Source organism: Sarcophilus harrisii, chromosome 2 (assembly GCF_902635505.1).
Source record: "Sarcophilus harrisii chromosome 2, mSarHar1.11, whole genome shotgun sequence".
Lineage (NCBI taxonomy): Eukaryota > Metazoa > Chordata > Mammalia > Dasyuromorphia > Dasyuridae > Sarcophilus > Sarcophilus harrisii.
Window position 1 is genome coordinate 114,582,674 of NC_045427.1, and position 25,869 is coordinate 114,608,542.

The 25,869-nt window shown below is 33.8% G+C and overlaps 1 protein-coding gene across 5 annotated transcripts in view; it reads right to left on the reverse strand.

Annotated features, from left to right (window-relative positions):
* The window catches only part of ANTXR1 (ANTXR cell adhesion molecule 1), a 277,518-nt gene that overhangs the window by 75,064 nt on the left and 176,585 nt on the right, over positions 1-25,869 (reverse strand). For all 5 annotated transcript variants that reach the window (XM_012539935.3, XM_031950625.1, XM_031950622.1 and 2 more), the window contains exons 14-16: positions 21,361-21,402; positions 8,291-8,386; positions 6,427-6,594 (exon numbers count right to left, since the gene is read on the reverse strand). In XM_012539935.3, coding sequence (XP_012395389.1) covers positions 6,427-6,594; positions 8,291-8,386; positions 21,361-21,402 — 306 coding nt within the window. The remainder of the gene's footprint in view (positions 1-6,426; positions 6,595-8,290; positions 8,387-21,360; positions 21,403-25,869) is intronic.

The window sequence follows — 25,869 nt, forward strand, 5'->3', positions numbered from 1 at the left end:
GATGATAGTCAATAGGGTTAAATATAAATGTGAAATATTAATAATAACATATATCTAAATATAAATATCAGCTTCACAAATATAAAATGACAAATAATAAAAAAGATGGGTCATTTTTTCCATGAGACAAATGGAATCATTTTAAAGAAGGTTTGTAATTTTCTGAAGGGAAATCAGTCCCCTCTCTTCCTTTTGTTCAATTCCAGACCCAAAGTATATATCTGTACTGTCCATCAAATACACAATTATCATTTATGTGTATATGTGTATATTGATAGTTAAGTTCTACAGTGTATTCATCCAAATAAAACTTGTTATCTGGACCATAGATAGCTTTCATTTACTTGATCTTTTCTGTGTGAATGGCAGGTGAAACTCCTTTTGAGTTATATTTTTTATAGATCCCTTTCAGGAGGTTGGGCAATGTTTTGGGTCTTGATGCAATCAGCACAATGTCATCCACAAATAAAAGCATTTTGTGAGCACTTTTGTCATCCACAGAAAATGCCTTTTTGAAGTTGATTTTCTGCTAAATTTCCTACATCACAGAAGAAGACCCTTTTGGTGAGTAAATATTTTCTTGTTTCATTCCCAAACTTGATAATTATGATCAGAAGACCACTGAACAGGGTCATTTCTGTCATATCATTGAAGGAATCTTCAACGTATAGATGAAATGAAACCTTGTTGGAAAAAAAAAAAACTTTTTATGCGGCATTTTGTTTACTGGCTCAAATACTTTTAAAAATAATCAATAGTAATCTATATCATTAACCAATTGTGAAGTAATAATGATATGGTCCATTGCTCTATCAATTGCAAAAGCCTGCTTCTTCCCTTATCAAGGATAACCTGAACTTGAGGATATATCACTTTTATTAATCTACCTTTCTTTTTATTTTTTTATTTTTTGCTGAGGCAATTGGGGTTAAGTGACTTGCATAGGGTCACACTGCTAGGAAGTATTAAGTGTCTGAGACCAGATTTGAACTTAGATCCTTCTTACTTTCATCAATCTATGTATAGATAGTAGAGTTCGCTTATATTATAGGTTGGTCATTATTGATATTTTCTCAGTTGCCTTTTATGGATCTTAATGAAGTTTGATTTTTTAAAAATATCTTTTGCTTTTTCTCCTCCTTCAAATGTTTTGTATACCTACCCCATATCACATTCATAACTGTGTCACTTCTAGCATGGATATCTTCTCTATAATTTTATCTATGCGTATCTTCCCAATTTTCTCTTTAGTGCAATTTAGTTCAACTCTTTAGTCCAATAAGCACATCTAAGATTGATGTTAGGGTCTGAATGTAATGGTTCCATTGTCTTTTGAAAATTATCTTAATATTTGTTTGTTTTCTATTTTTGTACTTAAATGACCTTGGGATGACTTTGAATAGTTAGATGGATATTTCATTAAGTTTTCTTTAAGATCCATTGTTGTTCTTTGGTTTATAAAATAATTCTTCCCTGTTTCTTTATAGAATTTTACAATTGAGTTAACCTTTTAACCTATTATTGCCTTTGGAAGCTTTCTCTGTCTGCTTGACAAGTATGATGAACATCCTATCAAGGTGCTTTCTGGACTGTTTTGATCTCCATGGTGAGGCATTTAATTTTCACTGGTTAAAATCATGAATAAAATTATTTAAAGCAGTAGTGATGTCATTGATGTTGTTCTTGTTTCTTTTTGACTATCAATTAGTTGTTTCAATAATTTAGTATTGAGTTGCTCTAATTATATGACATTTTTTGTGGTTCCTTGACTAAATAAATATTTGTGTATAATCTTGGGCAAGTCAATCAATCAATGATGGAACCAGAACTAGAGTCAAGGTTTTCCTAATGCCATGTTTATTCCTTTGCCCCTTACACCATGATGAGACTAAAAATGAAATGCTTCTTCAGTTATCAGTGGATATCTTGGAATACATTGGCTCACATTTACTGGTGCTTTGAGTCTCTGCAGACCATAGCTTTTTTCCTAACTTTCAGATTGTCAATTTTTCTTGGTGGAAAGTGGAATTAATCCTACATTTTAAAGATATGCGGTAGTGTAGGAGCAGGGCTTTGGCCTATAGCTATTAGTTAAAATATGAATTTAATAATAATATATGGTCAATTGTTCTGACTGATTTTTCCTCTTCATTGGCAAAATTACAGTACGAAGTTATGAACTTGTTGAACATTTGAAAGAATGTGGATTCTTTCTTTTGTTATGAGTTGGCACTGTACTAATATGTTGCTGGAGAGGGGAGAAAATGTGTTGGGCTTTTGCAGCCCTATCTGCCAACATTTCAGTTTCCATGGTGGGTTCAACATCATCTTAATATGGAGCATCTACTGTAGCCATTCATATGCAAGACTCTGAAAATGAGGCTAATGCCTTTGTAAATTCATAGAGATAACATATTGGTAACATAGATAGAATATAGGGAAAATCAGATGAGAGAATTTTACAGAATCTGTATTAACAAGTAAGCAGTGATTAGTTGTGTCTCTAATAAATAGCCTGTCCTAAGTAGCAAATCAACTTTTTTTTTTTTGTCATTCATATTACATTTAGTTGGAAGGGGGAAACATCACAAATTGATTTTTATTAAATTCAGTATTCTCCTGGTTTTAATCTACTGGATGACCATATACTTGGGCATTGCTTTAAACCTAGAGGGAATGAGTTGCCTCTCTTTAATCAGATACATGGCGTGTTATAAATGAAGTGGGGCTGGGGAAAAGCTGAGAAAAGGAAAATTCAAGCCAACATCAAGGGAAAACTTCCTGGTCATGTTATTAAAAAAATTACAAAGGTTGGAATGGTAAAAGTGTAAAAGTAGAGTTCAATGCCTTAAATACTTTAAAATGAAACTTAAAAAAATATTATAAATTCCAGTTCCCTTAATGACTTATGAGCTACCAAGAGAACATGATGGAGTCTGTCTTTTTTTTCTTTTAACATGCAATATATCTTAACATTTTTACTTTCCCTGAAATATATTTCATGAATCTAGGTAAAGAAATCTAGATTTTTTTAGGCTGTGTCTATCAATACTAAGGTGCTTCTCAGGTCCAACATGCATGATATGATACTGGGCTCTACTAAAAATTTTTCCAGCTTGATAACCAGAGCATATGCAGTACTAATATAGTCTTTAAGAATTCTGTGTCATCTCCAGAAAATCCACTCTTGTCAAGTGCAGAGAGATTTTATCAGTAGAATGTTGGCTACCATATGATGGCTTTTTTTGGTCTCAAAAAGTCATGAAGACTATTTACTAAAGCATAGGAGGCATAAAGAAGCTGAGATCTGTATTAGCAGGGAGAACTTTTGCCTTATACTTTCTAAAAAAATATGACCATCATAATCTCCCACCCTTTGTCACTTCAACCTTTACCCTTATTCTTCCTGACCTCTCCTGTTTTGGGTTACAGTATTAGAAGATGAGGTGGCCTATTTTTTCATTATAAGTATCTGTACTTATTCCCTTAATTCCTTTCCAGATCCTCCAGGAATTTCTCTTTTATTATTTCTCCTCCCCACTTAATTCCTTATCCACTGCCTCTTTTCCTACTGTTTACAAACATCCTTATTTCCCTCATTTTTAGGAGACTTCTCTTTAGTTCTACCATCCCCTACTATGCCTTTCTTTCTTTTTATAGGCAAACTTATGGGAAAAGTTGTTCATATTTTTGGTTGTATTCTTTCACTCATTTATCAGTACCTAGAAATCCGGCTTCTGACCTCATCACTTTAAGCAATCTTTTTCAAACATATCAATTTCTTAATTACTAAATTCAATGGACTTTATCAGCCTTTAACTTTATTGACCACTGTATATCATTAGACACCATTTGGCCATCCCCTTTCCTTCATGATACTGGGTCCTTTGGATTTTTGTGACGTGTTATCTCCTATTACTTCTCTTGTACATTTTAAGATTCATAAAATGCTTTTATCATAACAAATCTATGGATTGGCAGAGCAGTTACCATTACCTCCATTTTATAGATGAGGAGATTGAGGCTCAAAGAGGTTACATGAATCAACCATGGTTATGTAACTAATAAATGGCAAAGCTAGAATTCATAAACACATGGCCCAAATTCAAGCTTAGCATTCTTTCCACTCTCTCCTGCTGCATTTTGAATTTCATTTTACTTTTGGTCTGAAACTGTGATTTCATCATTGTGGAGAATATCCAATTCAATTCAATCCAACAAGCAGTTGCTGAATAATTGCTACAAGGCATTGTGCTAGATTCTGGGAATACAAAGAGAGAACAAAAAAGCAATCCTTGTCTTTTAAGACCTTACATGTCACTAGGGGTATACTAAAAGGAAACAAGAAAGAATATACAATTTAATCTAAGGAGAAAGGAATAAGCACCAACAACTAAGGGGATGAGGCAAAGTTTTCAATGGGAGAGGATACAAGTTAGTAAATTCTGAATAAAACTAGATTCTAAAGAGTAGAGAAATGAAGAGAGTATATCTTGGCATGAAATCTTAGACTTGGAAGAGGCCTTTGAGATCATCTAGTTCAAAACTCTCACTTTTAGGGGAATGGAAACTGAGTTCCAGAGAAATTATTACATAGGAAGTAAATGGCAAAGATTGAATTCAAATACAGGTCCTTTGATTCCAAAACTACTGTTTCTTTGACTTTTGTGATGGGTATGATATAACTTTTATGTTATTAACTTATCTTGACATCCTTAGGAATGTGTGCACAAATTACCCTTTGTATGCTCTACTTGCCTACCCTCTCATGCTCACAGAAAAGATACAACAGGACAGAAGTAGATTTGGAGAAATTAAAATGAAAAAATGCAAAAGATTGGGTGGGGTCAGGGACATTTCATTATAGTACTCTAATCTGGGAAGAGTCATGTTTTGCGCAGAAAACTTATTCTTCATAATCACTACTTGGGCACCATAAAGGCCTTTGATATATCTGATATATATTAAGCTTTCCTCTCCATTACTCCAAACCAAACCAAAGTCGTGATGGAGGGAAGTCCAGAGAACAACTAAATTGGTATAATTGTCAGAATTCAAGCTTTCCTGAGAACCATTTAAGAGTCAGTCTTTTTTATTCCCTCAGGCCAGCAGACTCTATCTCTCCTCCCCTTCTGAATCATACTCTTAGAAATTAGTGTTCATACTCATTGCCTCTACTTTATCTCTTCTTGATTCTTACCTAGTCTTTAGTCATTGATTGGGCACAGCCTCAGACAAACAGATTTATGAGAAAGATCTTAATTTAGAAAGGACACTTCATCCTGGGCCATTGCCAGTTGTTTTCACTTTTGTCTTGCCATTGAACTTCTATGACTCTGGAGGAGAGAGTGAGACTAATGACTTTGTGTAGCTTTACTTCATTTAAATCTAATTCACACCCAAGTCAAGACAACTCAATTTGTCAATCAACAGCATTTATGAATTGTCTACTAAGGGACAGGTATTGGGCTAGACACTAGGTAGTAAGGACAAAAGTAAAACCACTTTATTTGGCGCAATACAATAAACTTGTTTCCTTTTATGTGTGTAATAACTTGCAAAAGAATGAAGAGAGGGATCATATCCTCCCCTGAGTCTTCTCTTTTCTATGTTAAATATATCTATTTCTTTCTGCCCATCCATTGTTAAATGGAATGGTTTTGAATTTTTCTTATCATTCTGGAAGCCTGCTTTGGATGTGCTCTTTCTTGCCAATGTCCAGAATAAAACTTAATCATGGTTTGTTAGAAAGGGAACATGCCCTAAAGTCAGAGATTTTAGAGTCAAATCCCAGTTCTGCTATTTCATAACAATGTGACCTTGAGTGAGTCCTTTTCTTCTCTAGGTAAGCCTCATTTTCCTCACATGGAAAATGAGGGGGTGATGATATCTAAGGTGTTTTCTACCTCTCCGTTGTATGACTAGGACTAGAGATGATCTGACTGAGACAGAGTAACATGAGACTTTTATTTCCTATTATACAGATGCTGTTTCCACTATTAATGTCATGTACATTTTATAAACAATGATGTCAATAATAACAAAGAAATAATAATTTTTATTATAAATATTACTCTAATATCTATAAATATTATAACACAACATTTATAATATAATATAATGCATTATTATATTATATTGTTATGCTATAAAATTTGTGATTACAATTCTCTAATAATTAGTGGTTATTATATATAATGACAATTAGCAATAATTATAAATGATTATTGACTTATTGACTAGTAGATCCATAATGGGCAAATAAATGAAAGCTATTTGTCACAAATTTTTAACCTTAAGGCTGATGTCATGAAAGGCACCTCTCCATAAAATGTTTCCATGTCACCATAAGAGACAGAGCTCTGGGACCAATGAAACAGCCATAATTGTTCTTATTTCTGTACTATTTATTAATTGAAATAGTACCTTTATTGGCGAATACCACTTCCTTGTAGAAGAAGCCCTGCGTAAGTTGTTGTTGAGATTTCGAGGCTCAGGGAATTCATACTCCTGCTCTGGCATCTTGACGCGGGCATTCTTGGCCTTCTCTAGCTTGGCTCCTTCTTCTGTAGATCCCTTTTCTCCCCATCGAACCTTAAAAAGGAATCAGAAATGGCCAAACATTGCCTTTAGAAGCTTCTTGTTATGGGGATAAAGGAACTGGTCCAGCAGATGAATGGTAACATGTCAGTCTACTCCTTATGGAAAAAGTCTTGGAATTAGTCAGTTCTAGGTCTAACTGCTCTCTGACATTTTTACTGCTTGGGAGATCACAAACAAGTCATTTTATTTCTCTAATTTCCTCTTCTACAAAATGGGGAAATAATATGAGTACTATATGTTTTCCACACAATAACACTTTTGTATGGAAAACACCTTGTAAATCTTAAAGGGGTATAGATAAAAACAATCTATACATAGAGATAGTCCGCCACTTAGAGATAGCAGGAGGCAAAAACCCCCAAAACATCCATTTTTTTTTAAAGTTAAGTATTGTTGTTATTCAATAACAATAACAACTGATACTGGAGTCAACTACCAGACCATGACCAATATAGCTCAAATGTATTAATCTTAATAGAAATTACTGTGTCTAGGTGGGTCTCCATACAATCTAGGCTTTTCATATCACACTCAAAACAAGTGTAGCCTGTGGCTATTTTTACTATTTTGCCTTTTGCCACATTTACTTGATAATTTGATATTTTCTGAGAAATGATATCATGATAAGAGTTCTCAGTTTACTTCTTACCAGATGAGTGATTTGTGGCAAATCATTTCCTTTTTCTGAGAAGATTGAACTAAATAATCTTCAATACCCCTTGTATCTCCATGATCTATTAGTTTTCTATGTCATCAGGAACTAAATTATACTTGGACTTAATCAAATAATATAATCCTACAAACCAACCACTCAGCACAACAAGGGACCTCAGAGAAAATGTAGCTAGATTTAGAGAAAAAGAAACAGAGCTTCAGAGACATCACACAGCTAGTTTGTTGGCACATCTAAGATTAGTTCATTGTTGTGATGATTTCTGGTGCTCCTTTTATTATACTAGATATGTCATGTAGTATAAAGGTGAGGACTCAAATCTTGAGAATGTATAACCATACCTTTTGTAAGTATGCATTTAGAAAATCTAGTGAAAATCCAATTTACAGGCCATGGAAAGTAGAGCTATGAAGAGGTCATATAGATCCTCTAATCCTCTCAGATAAGAAAAGTGAGGCCCACGTAGATTAAGTGACTTGTCCTTAACCCAGATTCTTATTTTCCAAATTTAGTGCATTTTCTACTACTTTTTTGGGAAGCAAACTAAAACTATTGATCTAATCAATGTCCAAGTTATTTCCCCCCAAACTTTTTTCTTACCTGAACCTATTGTGCATTTAAATTTTTGTGACCATGTTTATCTTTAAAATTTTTTAAATTGTATTTTATTATTCCAATTACATATAAAGATAGTTCTCAACATTCATTTTGTAAGATTTTGATTTCCAGTTTTTTTCTACCTCCCTTCTCTACTTCCCCTTTCCTCAAGATGGCAAGCAATATGACATAGATTATAGACCATGTTTATCCTTAAAGGACGTACAATAAACTCCTTTCTACACATCTGCATAAAGTATCATGGAGAATTTTTCTGCACACACATGCTTTTCAGAACCTCAAACTTCTGAGATCCTATCATTCTAGGTCTTTTATTTACGGGTAGAATCTTATGAATCCCTCTGGAAAAGTCAACTTGTTATACAAGGATACCTGTGTGAAAAAGTTTATACTGACCTCCATCCTCTTAATGCCTCCAACTCCTCGACCGCCATAATAAGAAGCATCTACTGTTGGCCACTTTTTCTTAGGTAATCCATCCTCTTCTTCGTCCTGCAAAAAGATGAAGCTCTGAATTTTCTAGTATTTTCTTGAGGAAGTAAGGCAATATCTCTGTGTGGGACAAAATGAAGTAAGAAGGCAAGGCGCATCTATGTTTTATGGTGTGTGTAAAGTAAATTATTTACTATTTATATCATTGTTGTAAACTCCAATCATTTTTCTGTTTTAAGTAGAGATATTGTGTTTTATGCCCATAAGTAAAAGACAATATACCTGAAGTCATCCAGATATGTTTGAATTTAAACACATATCTTGAATTTATTTAAAAAAAACTATTTATATTGCCTTTAGTTATTCTCAGTAAAGTATGTGGCAAGATCCTTTGCGGAAGAGGAAAAAGGGGGTAGGGTATGCATAATGGAGCTTGGGAGAGGCTAGGGAATGGATCTGTAGCTCCTGGCTGATGATAGAGATGCATAAAGATGGGAATTGAACTCATTGAAACCAGCAAGGCACCAAGTGAGACAATATAGAGGGAGAAGAAAAAGATTTGGGGTATATAAATGCTAGAAGAGGAAAATGGCAGTCATTGGTAGCATGGGGGGAAGGGAAGGAGGGAGTAAAATTAACCAGTGTACAAGTGATGCATCAGTGAATTTTCTAAACATGATAGAGATACAATACATTAAAGCTCCTAAACTTTGTACACACTTTGACCTACTGATATTATTGCTATTATTATGTATATACTGCAAATTGTCAATCAACAACCAATTATTTATTATATTTATATTACATTAATTACATTTATATATTATATGATTACATTTTTATTAGATTAAATAAATAATTATGTGTTAGACTACATTATGTCAGAGGGATAAAAATGTAACTATTCACAAGACACATACAAATAGGAAGGGAAGAGTGGAATCTGATACGTGTACATGTATGTAGCATATGTATGAAGTGAAGAAATATAAATCTATGAAATTAGTAAAATGAAATGTAGTTTAGAAGGAAGGGCATTTTGGGGAATTAGGAGGGTGATGCAGAAGATGGTGTTTGAATTATCTTAAAGCAAGAGAGAGGACTCTGAGATTGGGGTTTAGTCACTTCAGTTATGTCTGATTCATCATGACCCTAGGGTTTTCTTGGCAAGACACTGGAGTGGTTTGCCATTTCCTTCTCTAGCTCATTTTACAGATGAGGAAACTGAGGCAAACAGGATTAAGTTTCTCAGGGTCACAAGTTAATAGAAGTCTGATATTATATTTGAACCTTTAGGTCTTTCTGATTTCAGCCTCAGTGATCTATCCATTGCACCACCTAGCTGCCCACATAATCTTCATAAAAGATAGCTTTTACTGGAGTTGATGGAATGGGAGTTTCTATATAATTATGGCAATGCAAAAATAAAAAATAAAGGAGTGCAAATGAATAATTTTAAAAGGCAGTTTGGAAGGGGACTCATTTTTCAGGGCAGTTTTGCCACTACTCTGAAATCTTAACATGTACTATAAGAAAACCTAAATTATACATAAACGTTCTCATATTACATTTAATTTATGTGATTTATGTATTTATATGTGAACATATTAAGATGTTAAATATATTATCTTAATGTTACACATATGAGCATTATGTAAAACATACTAATACAACATATTAATATATGTTAACATATTAATATATCTGATATGATAGTATGGCAATACACTATCACAATATACTAATATGTCAACACATTATTTTAATGTTTCATATACATGCCCATATATGCTACACATATCTCACATATAAGTTTCATATGGACTCTTTTCTTTTCTCCATATTTAAATGTTTATGTTTGCTAGATTCCTAATAAAAAAGATGTTCAGAAGGGAAACACACTCATAGTATGCATTCTCTTTTCTCTTTTCTCTTCCTTAAATCTAGGAGGTAGTTACATTTTCCCTCTGTGCTTTAGCAATGAAAAAGGGCCCACTCAGTGCGTGCACAGAGGCTGAGAAGCCTCACAACAGGAAATGCCAGGATTTAAGAAATCTGCTTCTTAAGCTCTTAAAAAGTAGAGCCAGTCATCTGAGTCCCCTGATTCTGAGTGTGTCTGCCAAGGGGGAAGAGCGAACAGAAAGGCAGCCCAGCAGCTCAGGATTGGATGGAGGAGGGAGTCACAAGCTGGCTCTCTTCAGCATGGTTTTGTTTACACAACTGAGGGCTGAAGGGTTTTGCAATTTTCACAAGTGAAAAATGCTCTTTGATGTCTTCCTTACAGTTGGCAAGAAATTAAGGTAATATCCTGCAGCAACAAAAATATAGTCCATTATAAAGGTCATTGATAAAAACAGCTGAACATAAGTGACTTTTTTCTTTTGATGAATGAAAACTCAAGAGAGGCAAGCAGCCTAATAAAATAGAAAGAGAATGGGAATTGGAATCAAGTGGAATTGGGTGTAATGCCCCACTGAGCTAATTGCTACCTATGTAGTATAAGGGAAAGAGCTGCATAAATCATTTCACTTCTCTGGGTTTCTCCATCTACAAAATAGGGAGCTGGAATCAATGGTTTCTGAAGCCTCTTCTAGACCCAGAACTAACAGTCTACAAACTTGGATAAACTACTTCCTTTATTTGGCCCCACAATTTCTTCCTCTGTAAAATGAAGATCAAGTTGGATTAGATTATTTTTGAATCATGAATATGTTCCTTACTGCACCTGTTGACTGGTTCAAGGTATTTCATATAAAGCAGAAACTTGTAATAACGTGCCTCAGAATAGATTCAAATATATCTTCAGCCAAATCACTTACTCTAAAATATCATCACTGAAGCTGGATACACAGACATAATTAGTATCTAATATATGTTAAGATGGGGATTTGCAGTTCATGGTCACCTTCAGGAAAATTACAAACATTTTATTATATATTTTACAGAAAAGTTGAACGATTTGATAAGGGAAATACTAGATCTTAGGTAGAAATTTTATCTGATTCGATGTAAATATTCCAGATTTTTATTTTCTAACAGACCCTAATTAGGATTTTTTTCCATTTCAGTAGCAAAAGATATAGACTCCTTGAGGGCAAGAACTGTTTAACTTTTGTATATTTATCCCTACTTATTTGTCAAACAGTCAATAAGTATTTGTTAATTACTTACTATGTGCCAGGCATTCTGTTAAGTGCCAGGGACAGAAAGAAATGCAAAATCCTGTCTTATCTCTCAACAAGCTGGCAGTAGTCTAATGATAGGTGAGACAACATGCAAAGAACTCTGTACAAACAAGATATACAGAATAAACTGGGGATCGATAGAGGAAAGGCACTAGTATTATGGCAGGGAGGAATTAGGAAAAGCTGATCCTAGTATTTGAGATTTTAGAAGAGACTTGAAGGGTTGGTGGTACAGTGGAAGTATTGAGTATAGAATCAGGAAGATCATCCCAAGTTCAAATCAACCTGAGTTCAAATCTGGACTCAAACACTTACTACCTGTATGACTCTAGGCAAGCCATGTAACTCTGTTTGCCTCAGTTTCCTCATCTGTAAAAATTAGCTGGAGAAGGAAATGAGAAATCACTCTGTTTTCTTTTGCCAAGAAAACCCCAAATGGAGTCATGGAGAGCTGGACATGACTGAGCAACAACATAACTGAAAAAAAGTGAATTTCTGATTGTATAAGGATGTTAAATCTCTTATGAAACCTAATGTTTCTGTGAAAGAGATTTTGGCAGGGGCTTTAGTGGATAAATCAGATTTTTCCACTGAATCTGTAGCATAGATAGCAACCTCACAAGATCTCAATGTCCAAGGTCATAAGAAATTTTTTTTTTACTGCAGGTATAAATATCTCATCATTCCCTGTGATTCTGTCATTATGGAATAAATCTGTCTTCTGGGATTTTGGTTTGTGGGAGGTCTTTCAAAACAACTATCCATTTGGTAGTCTGGAGTCCTGGCTTGTCAAACATTTTTAGTTAGTGATACTTAGTTTCTAAAAGGTGCTTTTCAATACATTCCATGAAGCTTAATAATGTTTCCACCTGTCTTAAGGAGATGAATGAAGATGATTCATCTCATTTGAGAAATCTGAGGCTCAGAGACATAAAGTATCTCATGCAGGGCAACAGAAGTCAGTCAGTCAATCAACAAGCATTTATTAAGTAAGTCCTATTCATACTAAGTGTTAAGAACACAAAAAAGGCACACCTGGGACTTGAACTCATGTTCTCTGGTTCCAAACTTGTATATTTTCTTTTTTGGAATGCCTTCCAAGGTGCCATGTAAAATCAATTAAACCAAATGCATCTTTCATGCAAAAATAAAGACCTGTTTATTCCAAGAAGGGAAAGAAATTCTTTTCCATCAGAAAGAGCATTGTTGCCAATCTGTTATAACACAATGACTACCAGCTCAGTGTAGCCAAATAGGAATACTTGAGTGGATTAAACGACAAATGTAATAGGTTAAAAAATGGACCTATGTCAAAACAGGCTTTTCTTAAGTCAACACTTTCGCTTGGTGTGTGGGGCTGACTCACACTTTGGCTATGGCCATATTACAAACAAACCTTTGTTTAGCCAGCATGGGGGGAGAGGAGGGCTTATTATAGCCTGTTGTGTCCTAGACAATTGCTAGTGAACATGCCAGTGGTAGAATCTTTTTAAAGTCTCAAGAATAGCAATAGAGTGTAATATGCATATTGCTACCCTTAAAGGCTTGAATATTTACAATTTGATTTGCAAGATGAATCAGGATGTTGTTTCAAGACTTTAGCAGAAATCTTTAGAAGGAATCTTGGGCCTGGAGTCAGAAGGCCCAGGTTAGAATGCCAACCTTGGCTATTGACTAGTTGTGTGAATTGGTAAATCAAACTCTGGGCCTCAGTTTCCTTACCTATAAAACAAAGGGTTAGACTAGATGATCTCTGACATTCCTTTCAGCTCTAATATTCCATGAAGAAATTGGAAATCTATTCACTTTGTGGATTATTTGTTGAATAATTAAGACCAGAGTAGAGAGATTGAGAAGTCTTCCATATTTTCTGCTGTGTAAAGATTAAATGGTTAGTGGGAGGAGACCCTTAATTTAAGAGATATCTAAGTGTGATGGATTTGGTTCTTCTCAACAGTGTGGTGATTTAAGACAATTCCAATAGGCTTGGGAAGGAAAATGGCATTTGCATCCAGAGAGAGAACTATGGAGATTGAATATGTATCAAAACATAGGATTTTCACTTTTTTTTTGTCTGCTTGCTTGCTTTTTCTTTCTGATTTTTCTTGCAAAACATGACAAATATAGAAATATATTTATGGGACTGTAGATATTTAACCTACATCAGATTACCTGCTATCTTGGGGAAAGAGGAGTAAGAGAAGAAGGGAAGAAAAATTTGAAACACAAAATCTTACAAAAATGAATGTTGAAAACTAATTTTATATGCATTTGGAAAAATAAAACACGATAAAATGTTTTTAAAATTAGGAAATATCATGAGTAATTTATCAGTTCAGATTCTTTGTCTCCAAACACAATGACTAAATCTTATTCCATTTCCTCTATATTCCACACATATTAAAGATATTCTTTTATAAGTGCTGGTAAATAGCATCTGAGAATATGGATACTGAAAATATTATTTTATTGATGTTTGTAATTGGGATCCCCTATGAAAAGGGCTGCTGAAAATTTGAGAACTTTTTGAATATTTTCATTTTTTGGGGTAGTGATGGTGATAAATTGCCAAAGTAATTAAAATACCAGCTTGTCATATAATCAGTAAGAGTCTGGAATATTGGTGCATTGGAATATAATTCCTATTATCATCATTCTCCCAGTTATCTTAGTTACTAGTCGCCAGTGAAGACTGAATCCTACACTTATCTTCCTTAATTTTAATATGAGTTGTTAAATCCTACCTATTTTTCCATAAAATGGCTCTCATACCTATCTCATTTTTTTTTAATTTCAGAGACACTATGGTATAGTAGTCCTCCATGATTTGATTCAGAAGAACTTGGATCTGAATCCTGAAATGTAAAAATAACTCCCTTGGGGTAGCTAGATGGCACCATGGATAAAGCAATGGGTTTAGAGTCAGGGAGAGTTGAGTTTCAATTCTGGCCTCAGACACTTATTAATCTGTGTGTGACCTTGGTAAATCACTTTACTGTTTGCCTCAGTTTCCTCATTTGTAAAATGAACCAAAGAAGAAAATGGCAAACCACTCCAATATTTTTGCCAAGAAAACCCCAAGTGAAATCACAGAGCATTTGACACTGCTGAACACTACCACCAAAGATTATTTCCTTAATTGGATTGTTGTGAGAATTAATTTAGATAATTTTTGTAAAACAATGCTATTATTCCTAAAGTCAGCAACAGTTTTCAGGCTCTGATTATCTTATGCCAGTATTAATAATAATAATTTTAAAAGACTACTTCTGTAGAGCTCAAACCCAAACTGATGATTTTGCCTCCACTATCTACCTTCTTCGACTCAAACTCACAAATAATTTTCTCATATGCAAAATAAAGAATTAAATGATCTTTAAGATCCTTTAGATTAAATTTGATGAATAGTTTACTGTGTGCTTAGTGCTGGGGCTACAAGTGGAAAAAAAACCCAAAAAGACTCTGTCCCCAAAGAATCTAATATTGTGTTTCAGGAAACAATATGTACACAAATAAGTTCAAAATATATACAAAGTAATTGGGGATAGGGGAATAAAGGAGATGGGAAATAGTATTATATTGGTATTGGTTGTGGGAAAGGAGGTAGATAGATGTTATGCTTTGTTATGTTCCAGATTTGAACTCAGATTGATTTGAACTTGGGATGATCTTCCTGATTCTATACTCAATACTTCCACTGTACCACCAACCCTTCAAGTCTCTTCTAAGTTCTCAAATTCTAGGATCAGTTTTTCCTAATTCCTCCCTGCCATAATACTAGTGCCTTTCCTCTATTGATCCCCAGTTTATTCTTTATATCTTGTTTGTACAGAGTTCTTTGCATATTGTCTCACCTATCATTAGACTACTGCCAGTTGAGAGATAAGACAAGATTTTGCATTTCTTTCTGTCCCTGGCACTTAACAGAATGCCTGGCACATAGTAAGTAATTAACAAATACTTATTGACTGTTTGACAAATAAGTAGGGATAAATATACAAAGTTAGAAAATCCTTGCATATCCTTGGACTCAGTAATGAACTACTGGACCAATACACCAAAGAAATCAAAGAGGAAAAGGATGCATTTATACACAAATATCTAGATCAACTCTTTATAGTGGAAAAGAACCAAAAAACTGAAGGGGTGAAAGTCAGTCATAGAATGGTTGAAAAAAAATGACTGAACGATTATGATATGCGAATATAATGGAATAGGATGTACATAAGTATTGTATAATTGACATAGTTATAAGAAATGATGAAAGAGAAAGTTTCAGAGAAGCCTGAGAAGACTAGTATGAACTGATGCAGAATGAAGTGAGCATTACTGGAGAGCACCTTATCTTATAACAACATTGAAAGGACAAACAAAACTCATTGCAAATTTCCACATTAGCCATATCCAATAAAAAGGAAGAAAGAATGAAGGGAGGAAAAAGAAAAGAAGGAAGGAAAAAAGAAAGGAAGGAAGAAAGTAGGAAAGGAAGGGAAAATTTTCAAATTACAGTTGAGTCCAATACCTTTCGAACCTATTCTACTGATTTACCCTTTTTCTTATCCCAGTACTGATGATTACTGCTTTATAATATAATTTGGAAAATGGCACTGGTAGGCGATCTTCCCTTACTTTTTTTCTTTGATTCTTTTGATATTTTTGACTTTTTGTTTTCCAGATTAACTACTATCATTTTTTCTAACTCTATAAAATAGTTATTTTTTAATTTTATTAGTGTCACTGAATAAGAAATTTTGAATGAATGAGCACTGAATACATTTTCTGATTCTCATGTTCCCTCAAATCTGATGTACTGATTGTAGTGAGCAATAGTGCTGCCCAGTAAACATGAGATCTACAAATAGACCCAATCAATAGTGAAGGAAAAAAATAATTTCTTGATATTATGGGAAATTTTTATGAGTTATTTTCTAGAAAGAAAGAAGAGAGATACAAAGATAAGTGAAACAAATGAAATCTCTTGTTCTCTCTCATTTTGGGGTATAATAGGCAACTCAAGACAATAATCTCATAAAATGGAAATAAAACTAAATTGAGAACTGTGAAATTAGCCCAGGATCCAAATACTTGATGGATAAAGAAAAGGATGGGTAAAGAAAAGTTTTATGAATCCAAAGATATTTTTTCCCCTGCATGGCACAGCAATATAATTTCTTTCTTTGGTATCTGGGAAGAAAATAATCATCCCAACAAGACTTGTTTTGATTGACTGCAGTTATTAAATCCCTTGATACTTACATGTTTAGTTTAGGTGATGGGAGCCACATAAAATTTGAAGTTTAATCATTATTTTTTACATATTGGAATCAAAAAAGTCAAGGGTGGATAGGGAATGTCTTGCACACAGTAATGTCTTACAGACAGAGAAAAAAGCCAACATTTCATCAACATAATTTTTTCTAATCCAAATTTATAATTTGTACACTGGTCACTATTAGTAGGAGAATTCATAGTAGTAGATTCAAATATGATTTTTAAAAAGTTGGAGAGATATTTGTTATACAGTTCTATCCACTATTACTTTTCATTACCTTTGGCATTAAATTTCTGTGTGAATTATGATCTAGTCATAGAATTTCAGAATTAAAAAGTCCTTTAGAGGTCACTAAATCCAATTCCTAACTGAATAAAAATTCATCCTAGAATATTTTGGACAAATATTCATCCAGCCTTTTTTTGAAGATCTTTTGGGCAGGAAAACTGATGTAACTTCTTGAAATAACTGAGGTAGTTTTGGATAATTTTGTTTTCCTTTTTTTAAATCAAGGCTTCTACTTCTTTGACACTCATACTCATTGTCCCAATTCTATCTTTTGGAATGAAGGAGACCAGATCTAATCTATCTTCTCCTCTGGATAGACTTTAAATGCTTCAAGGCAATATGTCTTTTTCTCAAAAAATTTTTTTCAGGTAAAATTTCCCCAGTATGTTCAATCAGATCTCATACAAAACGAATTCTCAGTCTATTAGCACCTTGGTTGTTCTCCTTAGAATACTCTCCACTTTATTAATATTCTTCTTAAAATGTGGAGAACATGGTAAGTCAGATGTGATCTGACCAGGGCAAAGTACTGCAAAGATTTTCTACTCATTGGTGGATGCTCTGCCTCTGTGAATGCTACTTCAGACTACATTACTCTTTTTGACTTGTCCTATCATACTAGTGAGTCATTTATTATAGAGATATAGCCCCACATATTCTCTTTTTAACAAGATAATTTGTCAAATGCCTTTCTAAGATTTAAGAAAATTATATCTATGACATTCTCCCTATCTTTGTTGTTGAGTCATTTTTCAGTTGTGTCTAACTTTTGTGACCCTATTTGGGGTCTAACTCTTTGTGACCCTATTTGGGATTTGCTTAGCAAGGATACTAGATGATTTGCCATTTCCATCTCCAGTTCATTTTATAGATGAGGAAATTGAGGCTTGTGTTGCCCCAAATGACACAGTTATTAAATATCTGAGATTAGATTTGAACTCAGAAAGATGAGTCTTCCTGACTCCAGGTTTGCTGCCTTCCCTATCTATGTTGTCCAAACTGAAAATGTTTCAACCAACACAAACTATTCTAGATGAAGCCTTCTCTTTGTGATAACTTTCTTCTTAATGCCTACTATCCATTCCACATTTTAGAATTCTGTCAGGAATCAACAATCTGACTATTCAACAGTTTGTAGATTAAAATTTCTTCCTTTGGGAAGTTTGGGGAGGAGGGGGAATAAGAAAATTTGTCCTTCTCCATCCCAGAAGGAAATCTTTCCAAGATCACTGACAATGGTTCAGTAATAACATCTATTGACTTTTTGATACTCAGCCAAATATGGTGGTGGAATCTTGATTAAACTTCAAATGATAAGAACAGTAATTGCTAGCACTGAGATAGTTCTTTGCAGTTTGCAATGCACCAAGTCTTAGTCCAATTCTTCATTTTGGTATAGAGGTAATCCTGGGCTTTCAAAGGTTATGTTAGTAGAGTATAATTTCTGGCAGGTTCCATCATGATCTAAAGGCTTCATTTGATCCTGACAACAGAGAAGGTGTCTGGTTTCTGAGGACCAGCTTAGCTAACATAGAGAGGTATAGCTCCAGTAGGTTGGCCATTAGTGATGATTCTTTTTTGTTGTTATTGTTATGGCAACCCATGAAACCAAGAAAAAATGATCCTCATTCCTGTAAGTTTCCATTTTGTTTCTTCATTGAGTGTAACCAAATTTAAAACAAAAGGGGAGTAGGAAGTACTAAGAATCTTATCATTCTGAGGCTATCAATAAACTTCAATTTGACTATTAGAATTCAAAATATCCAATGACCTGTAAATGGACATGTTGCTAGAGTAGCTGAATCATATCATTTTTGACATTCTTGATATGAAAAAAAAAAAAACCAAAAAAGAGGGAAATTGAAGCTAAATGGAATGATTACTTACTTATTCTTTGGAAAAACAAAAATAATGTGGGTTTGTCATATGTTCAAAAGCTAATAGCAATGATATTTTTAAAAAGACCATCATAAAAAGAGTTACTATTTACTTATCCAAATTGGTTGTTGAGAACATAACAGTAGCAAAATTCTACTAAAAACATGATCACGGCTTCCAGATCAATTCAATTTTGAGATCTGTTAATCTCAGAGGGGGAAAAACAGCGAAGATGAGGAGAGATGTACAAGGAAAATAAATGAGTTATACCAAAGATTGTAGATTGTACACAGTCTTGTATCTTTAAAAGATCTATATTGGACACAGTGAACATGGAATAGCATACTAAAGAATGAACTGACTAAATTTTAACAAATAGGAAAATACATTATTATTGTGGTGGTCACCTCATCTATCCATGAAGTCAGATTATAAATTCATAAGATCTAAGATCAGAATATGAAATAAACAAGAAGAAAGAAAAGTAATGGGAAAACATATAGCATACAATTGAAATTATTAATCCCAAAATTAAATGTTATTTAAAAAAAAATGAAGTGGACAACAGAAATGACATGGACACTGACTATTATAATTGAATCCAAAAGTTAAATTTATGTGAATTAATTGCCATAAAAAGAAGCCCCAAAATACCCAGAAAGTAACTTAATCAGCAAAAATGTGACTTAGTTGCCAACTGTTTAGGGAAGGTTGCCAAAAGCAACATCAGGTTAGAATATAAATTTGTCTGTGAAAGTTTACAAAGTAGGAAGATGGATGATTATGAGCAGCAACATTGCATAAAACAGAAAGAAGTCATAGACGGTAAAAATAGTTTAAAGAAAGCTTTCTGAACCAAGTAGAAAAGTTATCTCAAGGACAATTGAGGATGAAAATGGAACATTTACAACAAAAGAAAATGGAAATGATACACATAAACTGCTCTCTGTATCAACATTAATGGAGCCACCATACCTGAATTCTAATATCACAGAACCTCAGGTGTGTACAGAAGGCATAGAAATGGCACAAAAGAAAACAAAGATTAGAAAAGTAGTTGGATTAAACCAAGCCTATATGAAGGAGATCGATGTTGGATTTAATAAATTGTGAGGGGTGGAAAATCCAAAATACAGATCATATGAAAGAGAGAAAATAAAAGTATGAAAATATATATGTGAAATGAGGTAATTTTGATGAGGATATTAGTGAACACATCTTTATCATCTTAAAATTAACTTAAAGATGTAAGGGATATATGATACTATTGTGCATATTGTTTGCTTGTAAAAGAAATTGATTTGATAGAACAAAATGCTAACTTACAGAACTTCTCCAGTAAGGTGTCTCCCATTCATGAATAAAGAAGATCCTTGGATGTTTAACAATATAAATAATCCTATTCAGTGACCCTCTAAATAAACATTAAGTGATGCATAAAACTGGAAGATTTATATTGCCAAAAGTATTTAGCACTGTGAGGAAGGAGGTCCAGCTGAGTGTCCAAATTGAGGATGAATTCCCTGGGGTTTTCCACATATTCTGGTGCTTTATACTCTCTTCTCTCTAAGTTTTTTGGACAGTGCTTTTTTCCTAGTTCTCTTCCTGCCTATTTGACTGTTTCTTGTGTTTTCTTTGTTGGATTTTCATCCAGATCGTTCCCATTCATCCACAGGGCTTTCTTCTCCTTTTTATACTATTTCACTGGGTAATCAATTGCATTAGCTCCTATGAATTCAATTATAATGTCTTAGCTAATAATTCTCAGATCTGATTATCCTGATCCAAACTCTGCCAAACCTCTGGTTTCTCATCTTCATTTATCTATTAGGCATCACAAACTGAATGTCCTGTTGTTGTTCACTTGTGTCCAACTCTTCATGAAACTATTTAGAGTTTTCTTGGTAAAGACACTGGAAGAGTATGTCACGTGCTTCTCCAGCTCATTTTACTTATGAGGAAACTGAAGCAAACAGAGTTAAGTGACTTTCCCAGGGTCACACAGCTAGTAAGTGTCTGAGGCTGAATTTGAACTCAAGGAAAGGAGCCTTCCCAATTTCAGACCTGGCATTCTAACCACTGCTCTACTTGGAGAATCCTAAACTCCAAACATTCACAACTTAACTCATCATCTTCCCCCAAGACTTTTGTCCCCTTTCCAACTTTTCAAACTACTGAACAATGACTTCAGCCAATCCAGGTTATTGATTCAACTCCTGTCTTAATATATGGTTAAAAGAATATGAAGAAATTTTATTTACTCTTAATTACGGTCTACATAACCTTTACTAAGGCATTGAATTTCTTTGACTAGATCTAAATTAATCTCTTATGCCTCTGACTATTCCACATGGTTTTGTACAACTAGGGAAACACTTCACAGGAGAGATACAATCACTCACAATACTTACCTCACTTTCCTCTACTGGGACTGGAGGAGGCTCTTTGATAATCTGAAAGGATAACAGAAAAATAGGTGACAAAGTTTCTTACCACTTTATTCTGAAGAGAGTTGAACCAATGAGATTTCCCAAGGGAATACATAATTTTATATTATATATAAATATTTATATATATATATATTTATATATAATATAATTTTATAGGGTACTTTCCCCCATGATATTATTAATGAAAATAACAACAATAATAATGTCTTGTAGTTTTATTATGAGCTACATACAGCATTGGATAGAATTCTGGGCCTGGAGTTAATAAGATGTGTGTTTGTGAGTTCAAATGTGGCCTGAGACACTTATTAGCTGTGTGACCCTGGACAAGTCGCTTAATTCTGTTTACCTCACTTTCCTCATCTCCAAAAAGAGCTGAAGAAGAAAATGGCAAATCAGTTCAATATCTTTGCTAAGAAAACTCCAAATGGAGTCACAAAAAGTTAGATACGACTGAAAAATGACAAAAAATATGTTAAGATTTGCCAAGTACTTTGCACTTGTATACATTATCTCATTTGATACAACAAACGTGTGAGGAGGGTGCTATTATTTCCATTTTACAAATGAGAAAACTGAAGCTCATATGAATTGAGTGACTTACCAAGGATCCCCCAAGTAGTTAGTGTCTAAGGTAGGATTGGAACTGAGGTCTTTTTGATTCCAAGTCTAGCACTTTATTCACTGTGTCAATGCTATGTGAATAAAGTCAGTAGAATATGTTACTCTAACATGAAATGTAATGGGTTGGGCTGGCAGTTCAGTTGGATAGTGGGTGATACCAATAAGGCTCAGACAATGAGTTTGATGACTTAAAAATGATGGAAAGACCTCTGATTTTGCAGTAATAGGTTCACAGAATTATAACTGGAAGGGATCTTAAAAGGTTGTCCAGTTCAGTGGTTCAAATAAAAATGTATCCCTCTCAGTAGCATTTTGACTTAGAAAACTAGAAATTAACATTAGTTATTGTTTTGTAATTTTGGATATTTTGCCAAACATTTCTCAATTTTAATCTGGTTGGCCCCTTCCCCAGTTCAGAGTTTTGCCCTCAGTGAGATGAACCCTTCCAATTTTTGATCCAATCCCTTCATTTTATAGTTTTGTATAGAAGTTGAAGAAATTCATCTAAGGCAGAGCCATGGGATTTGAACCCAGGCCCTCTGATGACAATTTCAGCATTTTTCATCAACCTTGACACTGAAGGGTGACAAATGACAAGATATAAATCCTGGTTTTGTTACTTATTCCTACTACCTGTTTGACTTTGGACAAGTCATTTAATCTTTCCAGGCCTTATAAATTAATGAGATTTTGAGTTAGAAGTGACCTTAGATATCCTCAATCCCCTCATTTTGCAAACTCCATGGTTGCTGTTTCTGGCTCTAAAACCTATGGTCTCCATCCAGGTCAACAATATTTTTATTCTGAATAAAACTTTGCTCCCCAGTCTACAGGCTACATCTGTAATCTCTGTCAAACTTTTTGCAAAAGGGAGTTGTTGGTCATTAGAGTTCATTGGAAGGGAACGTGCTGGTTCAGTACAAATATACTCCCAACACTAAACAAGAAGTACAAAAATAAGAACAATAACAATTCAGTCACAGGAAAACTATCCTGATTCACACACTGCACTTCCAGCAGAATTAAGAAGGGGAGAAATTTCCAAGCCTCTTTGCTGATTTATGCTTCCCAGCAACATGGACCTATAGAGCTGCAGAATGTAGGACAGCGGAGTTCTGACTCCTCTAGTCCACAGACCATGTTGGCAAGGAAAGCCTCTTAGATCACCTCCCCCACCTGGTCTCTCTTGACACTGAAATAAACCTTTTCATAATGAATGAGGAAATTGGCACCAATTTTTAACAAGACATTAATGAGGTAGTGTCTGGTTTTAATTCAATGACATAAACAATTTTTAAATTCAAACCATAAGGAAAAAAAAATATAGACTCTGTGGATCATATTAAATATAAGAGATGTCCTGAAAGAATCTCTATAAATCACATTTTGAGAATTACTGTTTTGTGGGACCTTTATGGGAAAAGCATTGTATTTGGGGTAATCACTTGGGACTCAGAGGTTCTGGTTTCAGATTTAGGCGATGCAATTTACAACCAGTGTGACCCTGGGAAAGCAAATTTCTTATTGGACCTCAGATTCCTTCTTTGTACAAGTAAGGGATTGGATAAAATCATCTCTAAGGTGTCTTAATTTGAAATCAAGTTCAAATGACTTTGAACTTCCCAAAGGAGACAGTAATTTCAAACTCAAATAGTAATGAATTCCTACAGAAAACATAGTGAGTTAGAAAACCACAAATTATAATGATCTATGTTGTATTATATTTTATTTTGTTAAACATTTCCTAATTTCATTTTAATCTTGTTCAGGCTGACATGGGAGTTTTATGAACTGCATCTGAGTTTGACACCTTGGTTTATATCTCCCCTTCCCCTCTATTCTTCTTCCTCCTCCTCCTCTTCATCTTTTCTTCTTTCTCCTTTTCTTCCTCACTCCCTCTCTTTTATGTTTCTTCTCCTCCTGGGAAAAAAAAGCCTTTCTAATTTAGGGGGTGGGACTAAAGGGAATGTTTCTTTTTATATTACCCAAACAAATTTTCCCTGGAAAAAGGAGGATTATATTATACTATTTTTTTCCCCTGAGGCAATTGGGGTTAAATGACTTGCCCAGGATCACACAGCTAGGAAGTGTTAAGTGCCTGAGGTAAGATTTGAACTCAGGTCCTTCTGACTTCAGGGCTGGTGCCCTATCCACTGTGCCACCTAGCTGCCCCATACTAATTTTTTTCAGTGAGAAATTATTAAGTATCTATTATATGTATAGCTCTGTGCTAGATACTCAGTTTGCTAAGATGGAATAACATGTGATTTTAGATTTAGAATCAAGAGGGATTTTGATTTTGATTAAGGTCTAATAAACAATTCTTTATTTGATATAAAATATTTCTTTATTTGATGCAAAGACCATGAATGAGAAATAGAAAAAATTCAGAGAATGGAAAGTACACTAATATAAATAAAGGTTTTTAATCTAATTTAAATTCATTTACTTCAATATATCTAAAATTAAAATTTTGGGGTATATGAGTAATCAGAGTTACAAGTGAATTTTCTAATCAGTAATATTGTCTTTGAGATTGTATGTAACTGCCAATGAGTTGCCATCTTCTTGTATTGAACTTGAAATTGCAAGGAGTATTTGGAGAATGTTTCTGGAATCTTAATCATTTCTAATATTTACTTACTGATCCTCGGTATTGTTTTAAAAGAATCCTCTATTTGCAAGACTTACTATATATCTGCCAAAAGCAGTCAAATAATAACCAATTTTAGTCTAAGACCTTGGCTACATATAATAAGGCTATCTGGGGTTCTATATAATAAGATAGGATAATATCTAGGGTCATACTTGATAGCTCTGTGACTTTAGGGAAGTCACTTAACTTCTCTGCATCTCATTTTCCTTATCTAAAATTCAGGTAATTATTTGTAATAACTACTTCATAGAGGTGTTTTGAAAGATAAAACACTATAAAATGTGTTATTGACATTTTCAGAAACTTATAATCTAAAAGGGAGAAAAAAGGTGTACACAAATGATACAAAGTAATCTATGAACAGTGCAAAGGAAAATAGGAGTTTTAGTCTGAGAGAGACTGAAATTTAGGATAGATTATCTCTAAAAATTAATGTCTTCCCCTACACCTAGGGACCTGGAAATCTTGGAAAGTTTAGTTATGTATACTCTTGTTTATTTCTCTCACTACCACCTCTTCAAGTGATTAGATATTATGTCATCACTGTTTTTGGCATACTACTATACTGGTTAGCAAATTATCTGTACTTAAATGACCCTTTGGTAGTCTTAACTAGTTAATATACTTCTTGAAACTTTATTATTTCTGTTGTTGGAATAAAGCTGAACATTCCATTTATTTAATTCCAAGACACCTTTTTCTTTTTTCTTACATTAAAGATTACTCCTGAAGTGAAAAATTTCCTTTGAAAACTGCTGATTAAATTGGCTCAAGCAAATGTAATAAAAAGCATTTGCAAACCAATGAGAAAATATGGTGAATCTTTTCAAGTGAAAAACTAGATATAAAAATCTTGCAGGATGTTTCAGGCAATTAAAATGAAACATTATAGGCTTTTTTGATTGCATACATTTATGTGAAATATAAAATCTTATATTTTAGCATGAATTAATCATATGTTCAAAGACATCTGGATCCTATGAATATTGTTAGGCTGTATTTTTGTTTTCCCTAATTTTGCAGGAATTTAAATGTGGATAGTATGATCACTACAGATAACTTTGTTTTTGCAATTGTAATTTCACTTTTTAGGGAATACTTTTGCTTTTATTTGGGCATGTTATCATGTCATCAAAACCTACTCATAATATAACTTAAGACTGATTTTGAAGAAAAATTGATGATAATTG